Source organism: Emydura macquarii, unplaced genomic scaffold, assembly GCF_026122565.2.
Source record: "Emydura macquarii macquarii isolate MOO-44397 ecotype Brisbane River unplaced genomic scaffold, CSIRO-AGI_Emac_v2 contig_1644, whole genome shotgun sequence".
Taxonomy (NCBI): Eukaryota; Metazoa; Chordata; order Testudines; family Chelidae; genus Emydura; species Emydura macquarii.
The window spans coordinates 16,019,855-16,041,034 of NW_027131781.1; the positions used below are offsets into that span (position 1 = coordinate 16,019,855).

General features: G+C 37.7%; 1 protein-coding gene across 3 annotated transcripts in view; it reads right to left on the minus strand.

The window, feature by feature from the left end:
- Window positions 1-3,111: 3,111 nt before the first annotated feature.
- Window positions 3,112-21,180, minus strand: part of EFL1 (elongation factor like GTPase 1) — a 130,941-nt gene continuing 112,872 nt past the window's right edge. For all 3 annotated transcript variants that reach the window (XM_067555723.1, XM_067555721.1, XM_067555722.1), the window contains exons 19-20: window positions 20,697-20,881; window positions 3,112-3,467 (exon numbers count right to left, since the gene is read on the minus strand). In XM_067555723.1, coding sequence (XP_067411824.1) covers window positions 3,279-3,467; window positions 20,697-20,881 — 374 coding nt within the window. In that variant the 3' untranslated portion in view covers window positions 3,112-3,278. The remainder of the gene's footprint in view (window positions 3,468-20,696; window positions 20,882-21,180) is intronic.

Genomic DNA, 21,180 nt, shown 5'->3' on the forward strand with positions numbered 1-21,180 from the left:
TGAAGTCAATGGAGCTATGGCAATTTACATCAGCTGAGGATGTGCCATTAAAAATGCATGGAAAAATAAAGGCTGAGAAATACATCTTCAAAGCAGCTTGTGTTCATTTTTTATCAAGCATCCCATTTAGCAATAAAGCTGGCAATGGTGGGTCAGATGATTTAATGGCTGAGCTCTCCCAATTAAATCTCACCATGGTTTGCTTCATCAGCAAGTTATTTGTCACGGTTAGCAGAGAGTTTCCAAAACTCTGTCATATTGTCATAGGCGTGTAACAAGCAGGGAAAAACTGCTCCAGGAAGTTGCCTTTGGATTAAAACCGAGAAGTGTGGTTTGAGATTCATGCTGCATAGGCAATCAGATTCTCCTCCCACCAGTGGTTGGTACTAAGGCAAGCAGATCCTATATAAAGTTGCTAGAGTGTTTCCAGGTTAGTTACATTTTCTCATTTAGGTTACTTATTTCAACACATTTTATTTTAAAAATACCTAGATTAAGCTGGTGTTAAGAAAGTTACTCAACTTTATTCATTAAATGTTCATTTACAAACATGCAGTTTGGGCAGCCTCTTACATGATCCTCGTGCTACATATTTTTTGATGCAATTTGAAGACAGACCATGGCAAAATATGAAAATTACTGCAAACAAAATGTGTAATTTATTTTAATAGCCTCTCCCTGGTTATTCAAGTTTAATAGCTCAAAACCTATTGAAATAGTCTAGAATCACACCTGAACAGTTGCTGGAAAAAATGAGTTTTACCCACCCATCTCTCAGGTAGGCACTACTCCCAAGACAATTTATCGATCAACCTTCTAGAGAGGGTAATGTTTCATCCGCTTGAATAAGTTTTCAATAAAATCTGAAGGTGAAACATTATATTTCTATAATGAAAATAAAGAGTTTGGAAAAGAAAAAGAGTTACTATTTAAGTAAAAGTTAAATGTTAAATCAATTATACTTGAGAAACAAGTAACAGTTTCCTTTACCTTAGGGAGCGCTGGCTGTATAAATAACTTCTGACTACTTCTCTTTAATTGCCACTCAGAATATTTACATGGAATGCCAGGTAGGTGCTACAGGAACAGTGCCCACTAATAGCTTATTAAAAAATTTGGAGATACTCTGGGAAGAAAAAAAATCCTGACAGCTATGTTTTTATGGTTGTTTGAAATTGAACACAAACTGCTCTCTTCTTCACTATTTGCACTAAAAATAATTGGCAGAAGACTCTAAAGACCTTATCCCCCTCTCCTTCAGCTTTATTAAATATCAACAACCTTCCAAGGATACCTATCTGGATTATTCAGCCTTAAACCCTCCTGAATACACAATACTTGTCTCCCCTTGGTTGCCCCCTTCTGAGCACTTGACAACCAAATGAGTGGATACCTCCTCTTATCAGCTTTCCATTTCGTTCAACAGTAAATTATGCCCACTGAAGAATTTCTTTTCATGCTAATTTAGTTTTGACCCATATTAGAGTCCTCTGAATACCACATAGATGCCTGAATCAAACAGCAAAACAACTTGCATACTTTTGTAAGAGGACTCACCTTTGCTGGATTCAAGGCAATAGGTTCACTATGTTTGAAATATTTTCTACTCTAAGGCTGAGTGGGGAGAAATTCTTTTATTGTAAGTGTCTGTCTGTCTGTATATATATATATGAGCGAGAGAGTGCACACCCAAGCCAGAATTTAGCTCAGAAAGACCAGCTCTCTAAACTTAATTACTTGAGACTCTTGATGGAAATATGCTGGGGAGGAGTAAAAAGTAAGACAAAGCAGAGTTTCATGTGGCCACTGTCACAAAATATCAGGCCCTCTGAACAGTGGTGAGAAGTTTTCTATGGAACTGAAGCAGCCTGTAAATCCAGCAGAACTGAAATGTCAGATTAATAGAGTATTTATCATATTTGGCTCTAGGTGACGTGGTACATTAGTGCACCAGCCTTTCACCTCCAGAAAGCAGAATCTAAATCCAGATTAAATCACAAAGTACAATGAATTTGGTCAGCACAAACAGCAGTTGTTCAAGATAGGTCCAGGTCTAAAATAGCAGGGACCATCTTTTTGCTTGTGTTTATACAGTGCCTAGCATAGTGGAGTCCTGATCCATGACAGGCTTCTAGTTGCTATCGCAATATAAATAAATATTAATAATCATGGTTGAGATTCCCATTGTAACAAGGATGTTCGAGGTAAAGTTTGAGATATTTGAGCAGAGCTATGAGGAAGCTCACACAATACTATTACCAAGCCAGTGCTATTACTTCCATGCTTTCACATTAGCTTAAAATTTGTTTGTTTGTAATTTTTGGAGTTAAGGATGGGTGAATTTGACTCATCTGTCACATCGTACTGATCACAAAGTCAAGTGGTTACAGTAGTTTAAAAACTGAAAAACCTGATTTTGAATAATTTTTTCCCCCAAAACACCCTTGGTTTTTTTTTTAAACACAAAGCCTACTTTATAACTGTTTTCCCATCCATGTGGGTTATTCTGAACATAAAATTTGAGAATTTTTATCAAGTTATCTGCCAAACAGGCTAATAAACTTGTGCAACTTTATTTTGATTAGCTACAAAAGAATGCTGATGAACTATGACTATTTGGCAAACGCATGTGAATGAGTTTTTGTTCACACAAATATTTGGTGAATAGCTGTTCTTTGTAGTATAATAGTATTCACATGAGTAAGAGTATTCACTCTTTCATATTTGCTATTCCTCTCTCTCCTCTTTGAAGAGTTTAAATAATCCAATCTGGGAGCAGGAAGAATACCACATGATTTAGATGATGACTCACACACCAGGAATAGTGCAGAGTGATCAGTTCATGAACATCCCATAGATAGAAATTTGTAGTTATGGTAAATACTTTTGAACAATAAATGCATTAACAGAAATCAAGATCAGTTTGCAAAAGAGTCAGGAACAGAAGAAAAGGGCTAAATTCACTGCCTAATTTATTTGCAGTGGATAATTTGGACCAGCTCTAGTTGTGATTGCATCAGGTAGATCAGAAAGAAAAAAGTTCAGGCAAATAACTTGCAATCCTAGGACAGCAGGTGGAGGAGAGTCTTAAAAATGGAGAGAGTAAGTCCATTGAATTAAAAGGCTCAAGTTTATTAAAACTGAAGCCACAGACAAATTACAGCATATAAGAAATCTTATGTAAAACTGCAAGTCTAAGTTGACATTTTGAATCTGCTGTACAGTAAATAATCCACCTATACTTAGCTGAGTTAGTGTAGTACTGAAAATAGAGGCAGTTACTTATTTCTACTCAGAGTTCTTTGCTTCTCAGCATGCTCCACAATTTTTTCTTCTACATAAAGTCCCTTTCGTTTTCTCACTGCATTCATGTACTTGCGGGCTTGGTTTTCAGAGTCTGCCTTTTCCCCAAAGTGCAAATATTCCTCTTCAGTAGTTGGTACCCAGAATGGGTCACTTGAAATTACCTAAAAAGAGACAATTGGAGAAAGAGGTGCATTAATTTTTTTAAAAATAGATTAGAGCATTTGAGGTCACTTTTCTGTGTTCTAAATGCCCATATTTTTAGAAGTGACAAATTTGAAAACAAAGGTAGGTACAGCTTCTTGGGTGGCATGCTATAAGCTATGCAAGTCAAATTCATGTAAGCTGCTTTAACACGTTCAATGAGTGAAGTACAGAACACTTTTTGTATCTTAGCTATATGCATCTGCGCTTGTTTTTTTTTTTAAAGCAGAGATTTAGCAAAAGTATCATAAATGCACTAAACAAACTAAAAAACTCATTTTAAGTTTCAAAAAAGCCACTTATTTAGACTTTTGTTGGATTTGTCCTGCCTGTGACTGTATTGGCATTCAGTTGCTCTGAAGGCAATATTCTCTATGTCTCAGATGCCTCAACCCCTGCGCAAAACCTTAGTAAAAAAAGCAAGGGTTCTTGGCAAGGCCTGGGGAGAGATGGCTCTTAAGTCTTGACACTGCCCAGCACTTTGGCATCTAAATAATGCCTAAGCACCAGTAGGATTCACAAACAAAATGTTCCCCTGCCTATCTTGCCTCTGAGTCCTGATCCAGGATGTGTGCTCTAAACCCACACGAAAGGAGGTGGAGGTGCCACAGCCTCCCTTGTATCCTTTCGTCCAGTAGTTAGAGATGGGAGAACCAAGTTCAAGTCCTTGCTCCATGTCAGGGAGAGTAGGAATTCGAACCAACGGGTGAAGGTTATAAGGGGGCAGCTTTGTCACCACCACCTTTTTTAAGGACCAACCCAGCTTAGGTGCCTAACTCAAGGAAAGGGTTTCACAGTTGTGAATCCCGAGTGGAGCTAGGCATTTCCCTCCTGCCTAGAGTTAGGCTCCTACCTCCATTCACATCCTTGTCCTTAGCTTTTCTTACTGGCTAGCTCAAGCAGCTACTTGTTCAACATGCTGGCTTTTGTGAATCCTTTTTTAGGTGCCTAACTCTCCCCATGCACTGCAGAGGGAGCTGGGGTGCAGAACTGGGGCTGTAGATTCCACTAGGCAACTGGGTGTCTAAAAGTTAGATGTTGCCATGCTGAATGGTGCAGTGCCTAAGTTCTCCTTGTGAATCACACCATAGACTTCTACTAGCCAAAAGCAAAGTGGACTTTTTGATAAGCCACCGGGCCTCCCACAGAGACAGAGGAGAGAAACAGCCATAATAAACCGATCAAAAGAAAAGCTGACATATGTTTATTCCACTTATAAAAGATACTTGTACTTAGAGAGCTGTCAAGGTCCCAACTGACATATCAAGATAAAAATAAATTGTTGACTTTTATACTGGATGGTCAGAGCAAGTATTGTTCAGTTCTTGGAAGTTCAAAAAGCCAAGCTATAAGCACCTGATAACATGAAGGTCTGGTAGCTTGTAGGTGCTCTGTGTTGCTGTTGGATTCTTGCACAAAGACACATTAAACATGTCTTCTACACTGACTTATTAAAGATCTTTTCTTGGAAGAGACATAGCATGGGGGAGGTACCCCTCAAAACAGAACAGAGCTGCTAGTTCCAATTCATTGCTTTCCTTAAACTGAAAGAATGTATTTGCACAGGAGATTGGACAAAACTGGATTCCCCCAGATTGAAGTCACAAAGAAATCTTTTCTGGAAACATCGTAAGATTTATCTTGAATTCAGCCACCTGTTAAATGTATCTGTTTCCCAGTCCATATGGAATGCCTGCTGGAACACTAGACTGAAGATTACCGTTATCGCCTTCATTTACATTCATCATATCATTTTTAAATGCGACTTGCTGAACTATAAATTCAGCTAAATGTGGACAAATAAGCAAGAACTTGTAATAAGTAACAAAAATCTTTTTCCACGGGATGACGATACAATTTTTTGTTAATCATGTCCTGAATACAAGTACTTAAATCAATAACTGTGTGTTTGTATGTGCAAGTGAGTGAGAGAGATCCAGTTACATTCAAGCCCAAATACAGACAAGTATTACTCAGACTGCTGTGTTTGAACTTTGAGTTAGCACAGTGCTATCATCAACTGTGACTGTGGAACTCTGTACACTGAATGAGTATGCAATACTCACTACCGTTAGTGACTATCATACTGAATTAAGACGCTATAGATGTATATGTGAATGTTCTAAGGATTAAATTTAAGAATCCACTTTAGAGTTATTCTTACTTAATAAATTTTATCATAGGTACCAGGAACTAGACATAAACCATTAAGAGTGTTCATCAAATCTTATTAGACTCATATAAAATGTGTGTGTAATCAAATCTGGGAAAAAGTCCTTGGTGAATTGATGTTTGGATAATTAACCAAAATTGTATGGGACTTTGGTCCTAAGATTCAACTTTACCTTTCCATTAGTGGACTATTCTCTATGAAGAACCTAGATATAACTGGAATTAATAAGGCACTGCAGAACTTATAGTTACAATTAACAAGGTCACCTTGCAAGAATGTTAGATATGAATACTGAATGATTAATTTGACTACTGTATATCAGTTTAGGTTATCCTGTTGATACGTTTCAGAAGCATATGTTAAGTTTCAAATAATCATCAATGTCCTTCCTTAATTTCTGTTAAGAGTAATCAATACATTTTAAAAAAGACAAAGGTAATCTTCAATCTGTTTCTTTAATTAACTCCCATGAATTAATGAGAATAGTACTATAGTTAAATATCAATTGTGTTTTACACATTTTATTCTCACAATAATCAAGGATATTATCTTAAATTATTTTTGAAGTACAAGATTAGAGCTATTTTAGCACTCAGACAAGGAGACCAGGAACTTCCAATTTTAGGGATTTTATCCCCAAATTTGGAATTTCTAAGTGTGTGTGTTGGGGGAAGAAGTCTTATTGTACTTGACCCTGTTTCTAGCTGCCATATGACATTTTAAGAAAAGGATGGCCATTTAAAACTATTTATATTGAACAAACAAAAATTGGGCTAGGAAATATTGACTTAAAATTGGCAAAATATGAAGAAAAATTATCCAAAAAGCGTAACATTTTATAAAGCATGAATTTTACACCCCAGGTTTTAGAGAGCCCAGCTGTGCTGGCATATTTGTAAATTATGAAGCTCAGTGAAATTCATATGAATGAAATTCCATTTTGCTGTAAATTATGCAGTATCTGTTTCATAATGATGTTACAGTGACTAAAGCTGGAGATGGCTATATTGGACAAGGTGACTTAAAAGCACACTGTATGCTCATTCTTGCAAAGCGCTAAACTCTCTGACCCTGAGCCATGTGCTTAAAATTAAGCATATGCATTATCCCACTGAAATAAATGGGACTACTTATATACAAAGTTAATCCCAAACACCCAGTTCTGTAGGTGGAAACTGAACCTGCTTATGGTGGTCTGGCAGGAGACTAAGGAAGAACTCAGTTATTAATATGAAAATTAGCTTCCCAAACAGGACTAGAATTTTTTTTAATATGAAAATTTGTGATCGACTGACAACAGGAATATCTATGAAAATAACCTAAATCTGCACCTTTCTACTGCCTCTGACAGTGGCACATCTGATTAACTGAGGCTTGCAAGCTCACAATGTATAGCCATTCTGGTATTTTGATCATGCCCTCATAACCTATACTTAAAACACAAAGAGGGTCTCTTGGTTGTGCTTGTAAGTATAGGAATGTGGCTGCACAAAGAGCTTCCAAAGAAGATTAGAATGATCCAGAGTCTGGTGACTTACAGGACATGTTGCTAATTGCCCCACTTTGCTGAGGCTTCCCTATCACAGCAGGACGATTAACACAGGCACACACACATGCACACGTGCAAACACTATGCCTCAAGAAAAGCCTCCTCTAACCAGAGAAGGGATATGACAAAACACTGTGGAGTCTATTAGAAACCTTATTATACAGATCTAATTTAACCGGGAAATGTTTAGATACTATGTTGATGGGTGCTTGAGAAAAACCTAAGACGGAAAGATTTTCCCATTAGCGAAGGAAGAAATTATTCCACTAACATTAACTAAAATTTTATGCGTCGGGGGGAGAGGGGGAGGAGAGAGAGAGAGAGACATCCACAAATGTTAATTATCTTGCACTCCAAATTATTTTCACTTAAAATTCCCTTCATAAGTTTCCCAATACTTTTTGTTGCAGTGCAAAAATTTAAAATATAAGATAAAAGTATAACTTATAATACATTTTAAAAACAGACATGCCAAACTACACTGGCACATACATGTTAGCTATGGCAGATTACTAACACTGCTTTTTGCAATTAATATTTTTGTTATATTCCCAAACAAAAATCTCTGTCAAAACAGAATTAGGGTTGAGAATACATTGCCTTAAAAACAATAAAATGTTACAGTTTGAAAACATAGGAAATTCAGTTAGCAATCTAACAACCTTAACTTTGCCCCGTTTTCTATGCCCATCCTCCACTTAGGGATTGAAAATGCTGACCTGACGCCACGTGAAATTTATCTTAGATCATACTGTAATTCTAATATTGTCTAACAAACATTGTTGGGTGGCTCAATATATAAAATATGGAAAGAAATAATAATCTTTTTAATTGTAAATATAAACTTGGTTTGATTTTTTTTTCCCAATCTGTGTGATTATGGTTTTCATGCCATTATGGAATAAATGCTTTAGACAGAATAGCAGAAATACAGGAGTATATTTTAAAATGCCACTGCAGTGGATGCAATTTGACAGAGTTACAAAAACAAACATTTTCTTTTCTTTATGCATTTAAGAGCTCTCATTAGTATATATGAGCTGATTTTTACTGTAGCATGACCCAACCAGTAGATAACAACCTGGTCAATGTTCAAAGCAAGTAGTAGGGAGGACAGTGGCAATCATAACTGCAAGATCCACAGCTATGCAAATATCATCTCAGAGTGGAAAGCATGACTACATCTCTAAAGGGCATAAATTATAATTAGAAGAAAAAATGTTTTAACAGTAGATTTGCAAAGCTAATTAAAAATAGGAGCTTTCAAAAAGTATATTTTGATTGAACATTTGGGTAATGGATCATTAAAACATAATTTACTCTATTACAGGTGAAGTACTTTTCTAAATGCATCCATATAAAACATGATACAATAAAATGAACTAGAGCACACTTTTGCTGATAACAGATTTTGAGAATGGTGTCTCTTAAATGCAAAGCAATCTGTTTGTGATGGAAGTGTTTTTATTCTGCCATTTAATAAATAATTATTTCACTGATCTACTTTATAAAACTTTTGGAATTTATATATTCCATTTATTTGAGGTTAGACTATAACCAAATCACTACTAAAATTCCACTATAATTAATACATCAATGAAATACAGGCTGAAAATTGTGACAGAATAATGGCTAAACTCTTCTGTTCAGCAACTCACTTGGAAAAGTATAAACCAATTAAAGATATAAATAAAATGGTGTTTATAATAAAATCAGCCAGAGGGTGATGTATTTTTAGTAAGTGAATACATTAACTCAAATACTGTAAGGGTATTCTTGAGAAAAAATAATTTTGAAGCATAAAAAATTTTAACTAGACAGAATCAACAACTTTTAATACCAAATTTCCTGAACAAATTCTCAAAAGAAAGCTGCACACAACTCGTTTAGCATAGCAAGTAGAACTCTAAAAGGAAAACAGGCTTAATTTTCTTTTAATCTAATTATCTACATGTTAATCATTCAAGGAAAGGAAAAAATGTCTTTGTACCTTTAACACACCTATACCTGTTTTTAATAATTAACTCCTAAAAATATTAATTGCCATTTAAGTGCTATTGAACATGGATATTTCTTAAATCCCACAAACAGGTATATAGCATGCTTACATATAAGCACAGTATATAAATTGTATAACATTTGATATTAATAAGGATTCGTTCCAATTCTAATAATACTTGAATTATATTGGCCTGGTTTTGATGATGGTTTACGTGTATTGCAGTAGCACATACAGGCCCCATTGTGCAAGGCACTGTAACAACACGTGGTAAGAGACATTCCCTGACCCAAATATTTTACAATCTAATTAGACAAAAGTGAGAGGGGAAACAAAGGCACAGAGAAGTGAAGTGAATTGCCCAATGTTACTTAGCAGATCAGAGGCAGAGCCAGGAATAGAACCCAGGTCAGCTGAATCTCATTCCAGTGATTTGTCAATTGGCTCATGCTGCATGAGGATGGTAGAAGTCTGGATTTACTTGACAAGGGATACTACCATTTTGTGCAACTTGCTTTACAATCAGACTACCAGCAGCAAGAGCAGTCCCTTCCGGCCTTAAACTCTATGACTCTCCTAATGTCCCCATGATCCCACATAGATTTTAAGGCCAGAAAGGAACATTATAATCATCCAGTCTGAACTCCTGAATAACAAAGGTTATAGAATTTTCCCCAGCTAAACCTTTATCCAGCCCAGTGACTCATGGTTGAACTAGAATACAAGTGTAATCCTGGTTCCAGTGAAATTTTGCTATTGATTTCAGTGGTGCCAGGATTTCACCCTTTGTCTTTTAGAAAGGCATCCAATCTTGATTTAAAGAGGCCAAATAATGGATTATTTAACACATTTTTGGTAAGCTGTTCCAACAATTAATTACCCTGTTAAAATTTTGCATCTTATTTTCAGTTTGTATATTATTTTTATTTCAACTTCCAGACACTGGATCTTGTTATGCATTCATCCCTCTAGTATCAGATATCTTCTTCCTGTGCAGATATTCATAGACAAAGGCATTTCCTATCTAAAATTGAAGAGAGGCTTCCTCTTTGCCCTTGAGGTCTTACTTGCCCCAGTAGTGCTATAGGGACTCTGCTCCTCAAGGCTTTGCAACTCCCAACAGTTCATAGTGGGGAGCAGATGTCAATTCCTTTTCTGCTTGGAAAAGTTGATTGATGGCAAATGGCTGAGCCCTATAAAATTAGCAGAGCCAGCTCTACTTCTCTGATGCACATAGTGACATTCCTAGCTATGACTGTGTAGGAAAAACCCAGGTGTAATCCAGCCCCTTGTGGACTGCAGATTCGAAATAAAGACTGGATTCTAACCATGCAGGTAGACTGGACACAGTTCTAGAAAATGCACTGGAAGGAACAATTCTGCATTTGCAGGGAGAATGATTGGATGACTCATGGGTCTTTCCTATCTCTACACTTCTGTGAATGATTCTAGAGTTACCAAAATCCAGAGGTTCCCACCCAAACTGAAATCACTGGCATGTCAAATGCACACTGCCATTTTTGGAAAAAAAAACTTTAAGAACTTAATTTCTATCTGGAAAGGGCTAATCTGAGTATTACCTAAAACAATATGGCTAGTGATCGGACACTAGATGGGGAGGGCTCTGAGTTACTACAGAGGTGTCTGGCTGGTGGGTGTTGCCCGCATGCTCAGGGTCTAACTGATCGCCATATTTGGGGTTGGGAAGGAATTTTCCCCCGGGTCATAATGGCAGGGACCCTGGGGTTTTTCGCCTTTCTCTGCAATATGGGGCGCAAGTCACGTGCAGGTTTAAACTAATGTAAATGGTGATTTCTCTGTAACTTGAAGTCTTTAAGCCATGATTTCAGGGCTTCAGTAACAGCCAGAGGTTAGGGGTCTGTTACAGGAGTGGATGGGTTAGGTTCTGTGGCCTGCAATGTGCAGGAAGTCAGAGTAGATGATCATGATGATCTCTTCTGACCTTAAAATCTGTGAGACTGAGGGAAAAGATAAATCCTATTAATCTCAACATCAGGATACAGAACACATTCTATCCCTACAAAGTCTAGAACTTGCTGAAGTGCATTACTCTTTGAAAGGAATGCAGGGAAAAGGTGAATAAGTATTTGATCACAGTCATTAAAGATCTTGGATTCTGAGGTCTTACACAAAACATCAGGTTGGGATGGGGATAAGTGACAAAGAGTGGGAGTCAATATAGAAAAGATCCTCTATATTTGTAGCCAGCAGTTGACTCAGAATATAGTGCAGTGCTTTACTCTTGTCTCCTCACTCTGAGCACAGAGTAAATTTGGAGAGAAATCACTTCCTGTGTATGTCCCCCTTTTTTTCCTTTTAAAGATGATTCTAATAATATAATGAAGAGATTTCTTTTGTCTCAGTGGCATACAACACAAATTCTATTTTGTTCTATTTATGTTCCACACTCCTCACCATGGAATTTGATGAATGCCCCTAAAGTATGGGACTGTTACTATTTGGCAAGCAGTTACCCAGTTTTATTCCCGGCCAAAAAAGTTTGAATTAGTGTTACAGTAAAACTTTGACCTTTAGATTTTGTATGACTTGTGTGCTACTTTTATCCTTAAAACTCCATTAACATGAGTTTTTTTTTTTATCAATTGTTCCTGATTGGATTACCTCCTTTTTGGAAGGAGGAATTATTGAAAAAAGGCTGCTAAACTGTAGTGCACCTTTAACTGAGGGTACCCTTCAAAGCCAAAACAGTTTAATGTGCTGTGACAGGGTCAGACTGGATGGCTACCAGAGAGTGCTAGAAGGCCAATATATCAACCCCATGCTCAGCAAATCCTTTTTCCCCGTGGTAACTGATCAGGGGTTACTCCAGGTTAATTAACACACCTGGAGCCAATCAAGGCCCTGCCTAGGACATGTTAAAAGCCTCCCCTCCAGAGAAAGACTGGGGTGAGAAAAACCCTGCCTGAAGAGGGCAAAGGACCTTTCCCAGGCCAGGAGGCTTAAGGGAAGAGACCCTGCCAGAAGGGAAAGATTGAACTGGACATTTGGTTTGGGCACTACCACGCCCAGTGGGGCTGTCAAGGGTCAAGAGCCTTCCCTTGCAAGGAGGCCAGGAAGGGCCCCTGTCCGAGTAGGGTATGGACATTAAGTCAAGGGGCACGGGGAAGAAACCCAGGGAAGCTAGTAGCTTTCCTGAAGCCACAGTGTGAGGCTGCTACTTGTAGGGTCCCTGGGTTGGGGCCCAGTCCCATCCCCTACCAGCCATTCACTGGAGGGGCAAGAGCCCCAGCAAAGAAGCAAGAGCCTGTGAGAAACAGAGACAGGATCGGGAACCAGCAGAGAGCGGCCATGTTAGAGAGGCTGTATTACTCTCCCCCCACCACTAGAGGATGGAAGAACACTAAAGGGTGAAGTAGCTCCATGATCTACCACTAGAAGGAAGCGCTGGACCCACCGAGGTAGAGGAAGAGCTTTGCCACAGCGCACATAAATAACTGCTGAGGTTAAACCTACACAACTCTGAGGCTGCTGAATCCAATTTTCTTCAAATGTGAATTCTTCTTTTTTTTTGTTTTAGCCTGAACGAGGGCTATAAAACAAGTCAGGTTTGAAGTTTTTAACATTAGCCATTTTAAAAAGATATGCAAGAACAAATATCCCAATCAGAACATATTGGGAAAGTATTTCCCCTCCTCTTACAGCTCAAAAATAGAATAGACTCTGCTCAAAGTTTCCAAAAATAAGTTTGGGCCAGTACAAAGCATGGAAAATAATTTCAAAGGAGTTTGTTTGAGAAATTATGAGGAACCAAAAGAGTATGGGTATATGAGAGAGAGTGTGCATGTTTGTTAGGATGCAAGTTGCAACTTAACTATACCTGTATAAGATTCAAAGATGGGCAATGCCAAGCTGATACCTGACAATTATAAATTCTTAAATAAATATATGCTGCTCTTTTATTTGCTATGCAGTAAGTGATGCAAAAATGTGAAACGGAGTACAAAAGTGTGTAATCTCTTAGCTAAATGTCCTCACTCAGATTTTATAGTCCCTGCATCCTCTGCCTCCTCTCCCCCCATTTTATTGCTTGAGGACTTGTCCAGAGCTCTTTCCTGTGACACATGGAGAAGATCCATAAAATGGTGACACAATGAAGGATTATGATTATGACCCCACTAATTTAGCCAGTGTAGTATCGTTCAGTAATAGCAGCAACACAGATCCACTCTTGGATTGATACAGTGGCAGCTTCAGATATGGATAAAGCAGAAGCAGTATCCATCACTGAGACACTGTAGCAGGTACAACTTACTGCTATGGAGGATATGCCCCCATCAGATGCCAGACAGTGATCTTCCAACTCAGGAGACTAAGGGTATGTCTATACTGATGGCAGCAAAGTCGCCGCCGCCAGATTGATCTTTCTGGATCGACTGAGCAATCAGTGTAGACCCGCTCAATTGATCAGGAAGAAATAACCGTCCCCTCAAGTAGTGTAGTTCTGTGTCGACGGGAACACAGTTCCCGTCAGCACAGTGCAGTGAAGACGGCGCGCAGAAGGGAAGCACAGCAGTCAGTGGGAGTTACGCAAGTTACTCTGCATAACTCCTGTCAACTGCCACTGAATCACCAGGTAAGTGTAGACCAGGGCTAAGGAGGGGAGAGCTCTCTTTGGTTTTTAAATACCACCTATCACTATAAGTGCTGTCTTCTTAATAGACTCAGAAAAGAGAGGTGTCTAGTCAGCAAACCAGAGACAGGGCTTCCTGGCAGAGAATCGAAGACAAATAGCAAGGACTGAGAGCTGTAAGGAAGTATCACATAGAAAGAAGGATTCCCCTTAAGGTCTGGCTGAGAAAAGGCTGCACACAACTGTGAAAAATAGGACAGGCAGGGAACTGTGAGATGGGATCTCTGGAACTGTGCCGGGAGAAATACAGAGCTTGGGACCGTGAGAAATATTCCAGGGCCCAACAGTAAGAACTGAGGGGCTACAGGAGAGTTTCCTGTGAAGATCCTCTCCAGAGAACCTGAAAGCGGAGGGAAAATAATGTAGGGTCAAATGACCTGCAAAGAACAGCTGCCGCCTTCCCCACCAAGAGATATGAAGCAAAGAGATTTGTGTGTGTTGTCAGAGGGTACACTCATGGTACCTGTATTGGGTCATAAGTGAGTGGTAAAGACAACTGCTGTTAGGTAGACTGCTCTGCTTCACTCTCCACAAAAGGAGAAAGCAGTTGAACTTTCATGAGTATCACATAAGGGAACTGACTAAGGATCGATGGAAAAGCAGGCCTCCCCCTCCTTTGGGTCCCAAAAGCCTGGAGCTCAGATCTTGGAGGTTTTGGTAGATGACAGTGAAATGCCAGTACTCAATTGGGAATCTCAGTTGTGAATGGTGAAGCACTTAAAGGAATGTGAAAAGCGAACAATTAGAATAACCAGGGGCAAGAAGAACCCGTTTCTGATTTCCTTCTTCAAAACTCACCAGATCTTTTCCCTGACCTAAGTCAGAAGGTAACAGTTCATGAATTGAGAGACAGCTCATTCCTTCATTCCTTATAGTGGGCATCAACTAGTAAAGATGAAAAAGACAGGAGCTAGAATGGAGGATAGCCTGTCTTGCAGGAGGAATAGCACCTACGATACACTACAGTGATGCATGCTATAGAAATACCTACAAATAAATGTTCCAAAGGACTGACTGACCTCTCTAGTTATTTTTAAAAAGTAAAGGTCCTAGTTCAATATTGCTCTGCTAAAGAATATCACTTAGTATTGCTGCAGATATGGAATGGGTTAACAAACAAATATAACAAGTTATGAACCAAAGAATTATATACAGTGCAACATTTTCTTTTGAAGTCTATTACATGTAGTGTCATACAGGTATCTGAAGAGAGAAATTGTAAAAAAATAGATTGCGGACTTCATGACTAACTTGGGAAAGGTATGTAATTTTATTTCTGCTTTCTACTCAACCTATTTTCCCTCAAAAGCTCTTGATTTTGGTAGAATACAATTGAAAAAAATGACAGAAGTTAGAAATTGGGTAGCAAAGACCAATTATTTCAATTCTAAAACCAACTTGCAAAAGCCTCTACAGACTAAAGTAGTATTTTGATCTATGATATTTAATTCTCTTTCAGTGGTTGGAGATCTCAAAAGATTCCAACTCTCCCATCAAATATTTTAGGGAAAAAGTTTACATTTTTAAGACAATTTTTTGTCTCACAGCAAAGAGCAAAAGAGACCTTTTGGAGTACTCTGTAGCCAAAGTATTTTAATTTTAACATCTTCAAAGGGGACTGATGGATTGTTTTCAATTTTTAAAATTTTTCTAGGAGTCAACCAGGTTAACGCCTGCATAGACCATGCAGCGCCTTTTGATTATCAGACCAACAAGGTAACTGATCACTCATGCTCTGAAAAAGTGGTTAAAAACCTACAACAGAATCTAGCAGCCAGTGGAACTGTATGCAAAAGTCACAAATTAATTAAAACAATAACTAAGAATAATGGTTTATACTTGTGTAGCACCTTTCAGCCTCAAAACTTATGTCAACACAAGAAAATTTTCTATAGGATTTACCACCATACCTACCACTAGTGCACTCCTTTGGTGGTAGCAACATGGGAAATTTTATTTTTCTACTCCTTTGACTTTACTTATTCCACAATTTTATTTCATACTAAGTATGCTGACCTATTCCCAAAGCAAGATAGGAAAAAAAAGATAGCACAAAACCTTGGCGGATTACATGGCTGTCATAAAATGATTAGATTGTTTGGCAATTCACCAGCATATATTTCAAAGGCTGCTTGGCAGGATATTTACATTTTAAAATGTGTTCTTCAGTTATGGAATTGCCCTACCACAAAACTAAGGTAACTGAACTAAGGCATAAAGTTGCCTGTTTTTATAGGACTGAATTAAAAACAACCCAGTTTCTCAGTTCAGTGTTACTCATAACATTAAAGTCTGCACATGTAGTGTTAAACCTGATCCGGCACTTTGACATTCAAGTAGTCCTCATGAAATTAACTAGCTGACTTAGGTATATGCTTTATTTTGTACACACAAGTATGCATGTATGTGATGTTCACGTTATTTGCATCCCAAAGTGGAATTGGGACCTTTGTTTGTAAATGCCATAATCCCAGACGTGCACACATAAATTTGCAAGTTCTGAACAACAAATTGACCAGGTGCATCCCAGATTTAAAAAAAAATTAACAAAAACAAAAAACCCAAAATGTACTAACTTGCCTAGGCAGACACACATTACATTATTTTTCAAAGACGTTTTAGTGTGGGGATAAAAACAAATTTAGTATTCCTGTTTATGACATGTCTTTACAGACAGCAAATTCACTGCTTTGTTCTTCCTCTGTTTGTTCTGAATATTAAAATTATTATCTATCATCTTAGGTAAACATTAACATTCTCTTTGGAGACATATGACATTTCAAAACTTCAGAAAATTTCTCTAATAGAAGTTCTTCAGCTCCCCTCCAGTCACACAAATGGATCTGTGTAAATAGACCCTTAATGCTGCCCTTTGCAGTACAGAGGACTTATGTAGCAATTATGACATAGTATATAAGTGTATATAGTAGAAGCCTCTATATAAAGATGGAAGTTTCTCCATTGGAACTTATTATGAAATCTTCATATTTTGCAACCCCCTCTCCCTGCCTTTTACAGAATGGTGTAATATTTTTCAATCTTAACTATACAGAGTGAAATATTTTTATATCAATTTATTTTACACTCAAAAAACCTACATTAAAAGAATGTTAAGTCAAGTGCTCAAAAAATAGGAGTGCCAGAATGAAGGAGTGCCTAGCCCAGGCAACCCTAATTCAGGCTCCTTGTGTGTAAGTATTGTGATACGGTCTTTAATTATATGAGCACATAATTTTTCTAAAGGCCCCCTTCTTTCAGGACACAGGATGGACATACTTTGGGAATGAATCTGGGTTGTGTAGTGAAGGAGAATTGTCAGTAGCAGCCCTGAATTATTTGTTAAAGAAGTTGGAAGAAGTGTATTATCTTTTTTTTCCCCAAATATTTAACAAGTGTGGGTGGAAGGAAAAGAACATTATAGCCACACTTCAGTTAACTAAAATATTATCATCACAAAATCGGCTCAAGGAACCCTCTGGTCATTTTTATTTATTTAAAAAACCCATAACAGTTCTGGCTAATTAAATAGCTACCATTTAATACTCCTAACATGTAGAGACAGGGTTGAAAGGTTCCAGATGGTTTCTAAGAATTACATAAGTGTCAGGACTACAATCAAGATGATGATTCATTTGGAACTCAGTCTGATTAAAGATTCATACATTTTAAGGCCAAAAGGACTATTATATCACTTTTTCTCACCACCTGCATAACACAGGCCAAAGAACCTCACCCAATAATTTCTGCATCAAGCCCATAACTTCTGAGTTATAAATTTTTAAAAGATATAATCTTGATTTAAAGACTTCAGATAAAGAAAAATCTACTATATCCTCATCTATGATCTCCCTCATTCAACCTTCTTTTCTCTAACTTTTTCTAGAACCTTACAGTAAGTTGGGGGAGACTATTCTAATATTTATCTAACACGACTCTAAAGAATTTGGACAAAGTCACAAATTTTCTTTTGAAATATGTTTCTTGTACCTTGAAATAATTAAACCAGTAAAATAATAGCCAAGCATAGTTCAATTTGGAATCTGTAAACTAGCTTCAACAGGAGAGATTCAGAGAGACCTGCCCCAGAATATCCCATGCCCCAGTGGTTAGTTAGGGTTCTCTCTTGGGAGGAAGGAGACCAAGTTCAAAGCCCTGCTGTACATCAGGCAGAAGACAGATTTCAGCCTACATCTCCCACAGCCTAAGTGAGTGCCCTAACCAGTGCTAAGAATTGCCACCTCTTCTAACACCCTCCCCTTCTGGCTGTTTTGTGAATCTAGCCCTTTAAAAATATCCAAAAACAAAATGTTTTGCATTGAATTACATGTTTCATTTGACCCAAAAGGGACTTTTTTTATTTGCTGAAAAATGTTGGCATTTTTTAATTCAGTTCAACGTGAATAGATTTCCGCCCCCCAAAATTTTTCAGAACTGCCAGCGCAATGAAAAATCAGTTCTTTACCCAGCTCTAATCACATATTTCTTCTGCCTTGACAAATGAATCAGGATATCATTTCAATCAAATCTAGAAAATCCCATGACAAACAGATAGTACAAAGTGCACTAATGATGCTAGAGAGTAGTTGTCAGAAACAAATTGCCCCATAATTTTTGTAAGAGCATTTACATTTTTGTAACTGGAAATTTGCTCAAGCAGTTATTGAAACTATGGCTCAGTTACAGAAACCATGTGCACATGCTATACATTCATATTTTCTTTCCATCCAATTGAGAAAATCTGGGTGCTTGCATACATATAGGTTTATTTAGTGGGAGCATAGTAGTTATGAATCCTAAAGAAACTAAAATGGAAAATTCATTATCTGGCAACTTGCTAACTGGAATTAACATCCCCCCCGATTGATCTACCAGCTGGGCACGGATAATGGAGGTAGTTCAGATTTGATACAAAGGTGCTCTGGAGATAAGCCACCCCCCTTCAGCTGCCCTCCAGATGTGTACTCCCAAAGCCATAGAAACACTTAACACAATGGTTCCTACTACCCCTTTTTCGGTTTGGAGCATCTAATTTGTAATTAATCTGAATTTAACACCCTTCTTCCCCCCATATTCCTAAAGCTGTTGCTGCCTCTCACCTGTTTTCTGTCCAGTTTCACTCCCTTCCTTCTGCTCTGTTTTTTAAAGGTCTCCTTTTTCCTTTCTAAATACTTTTGAAGTTTTGCTCTCCATTTTTTAAACTTTGTTTTCTTCCTACCCAATTATCTTCCCAAATCTCTTCTCCCCTTCTTGGTCTTTCTGTGAAGTCTGAGTTCTCAATCTTTCCCCCTTCTTCTCTACATTTTAGTTTATGACTGGTATATGGAGCTAAAATTAGGTAATGCTGGAAGAGGCTGAAAAAGCTACTGTATTATTGCTAAGCGAGAGGATTAAGCACTTAGCACACCACATCTTGTACCATCATTAAGAAGAAAAGTAGTTTCCTAAGTGTACTGTGTCAGGTGTTCCCACACTCTTTCATAGTGTGGATCTCTCAGTTCTGATTGCATAGACCCTTCTTCCTTTCCACCCATAGTGATCATATAATATTCCTGTGGTGACCTACGGCAATAGTTTACATAAATATTAAGAATGTACTTTTAGCGGTCTTTTAGTGCAAATTAGAAGCTGGAAATAAGGAAGAGAAGCCAGCATCATGTGACCAGCCATTTCTCTGAGGACCACCGGCAAGCATTTCATTGACAAAGAGTGCTCTACAGACCGTAGTTAGCAACCACTGTAGTATACGATCACTATAAGAAATAGATCTCAGATACACTGGGGAGAGTGTAGATGATAGATTTATGAAGTCACATAATAGCAACTCAGCAGAAGATAATAAAAATGGAATTTTTAATTCATTTATCAATCTGAAGTTCTCACTTTGAAAACAGATCTTAAAAAGTGACCAAAAAATTAAACTGCAGTTAAACGTTTTCTTAAATATAAAGTTTAAAAGTGCTGATCTACTGACTGTTGTTACTCATGAACCTGTTTTGAGTTCCTTTGATGGGTCTTTTGAGCCTTTTTACTATTCGCTTTTGTTCTCTTGAACAAAGAGCTGAAACTGAAAGCCTCCCCTGCCTTCTGTACTTCAGGATCAACTATCCATATGATAGGAACAGAGTAGCACGTCTCTGAACTGAATTCATTTCTTAGAAGCTTCTCCACCCCCATTTATCCCTATCTAGAGGCATCACTTTCCATTTCTTTTTGAAGTGCCAAGACAGACACCATTTCCTCTCCAGAAGAAACAGTCTAGAAAATACCCCTCACACCACCACCACCAATCCTGGCTTGGAATTATCCAAACCTACTTCTTCTGCTTTCTTGTATCTAAATGTATGTTGACTGGTACCTTATAACTACTGAACCTGTAGAATTGTCTAGAAAAGTTTGCTGATCAACACTAGAATATTTTACTGACCAATGAAATCTTAATTCCCATATGACAGAAATTATATTTATTGCCACATTTTGTCTTAATTTATTTGAAGCAAGTTACCATAGAACCCACATGAAAACAGCAGCATATCAACTTCAGGAAAAACATTTTGTGAAAAAAAGTTATTTTGTTATCCAAAACACTTCCTTTAATTTTCAGAACAATCTAAAACATCCAAACAGGCTAGAAATATTTATTTCTGAGGAACATAAAGAGCTACTTTTTCCTATTTTGAAAAGAATGAATCAGATGCATGTCTTGACCAAAACTTAACCTTTTCCCCTTTATTATTTTTTGCTGCCACATCTACAGGAAATAGATCACCAAAACAGATGGAGTGAATAGATCTTTTACCTCCCAGTGGCTGAACACCAGCTGCGGACTGGCCAGGCCACTCGTTCTCTTCCTGATTTCATCAGCAAACCCAAAGCTTTCTGCTACTGGCAGCACTGCCTTAATAATAAACACGTCAGTCCCCTCTTTCATCTCCTCTTGTAACACTCGGCCTTCTCTTTTGGACAAGACAGCATATACACGACCTGCAAAGGCACAAGTCTTATTAGTTTACTGAGCCTTTCATATCCTTTGCTTTAAGACAAATACGTAATTATTTATTTAGGAAAGCTAAGTACTGAATATGGGATATATTTTCTATGGCTCAGTCTCTTTCCTGTAACATTGTGGTTGGATTAATTGAAATCATACAAAACAAAGTCCTTAGTTAGTAAAACATGCAAATCCACAGTCTGTACATGTTTGATAAATTACTACTACTGTGTGGTTGTTACACTGTGTACATATGACAATACTATGTATATTTCTCAAAGGCGCACTTTAA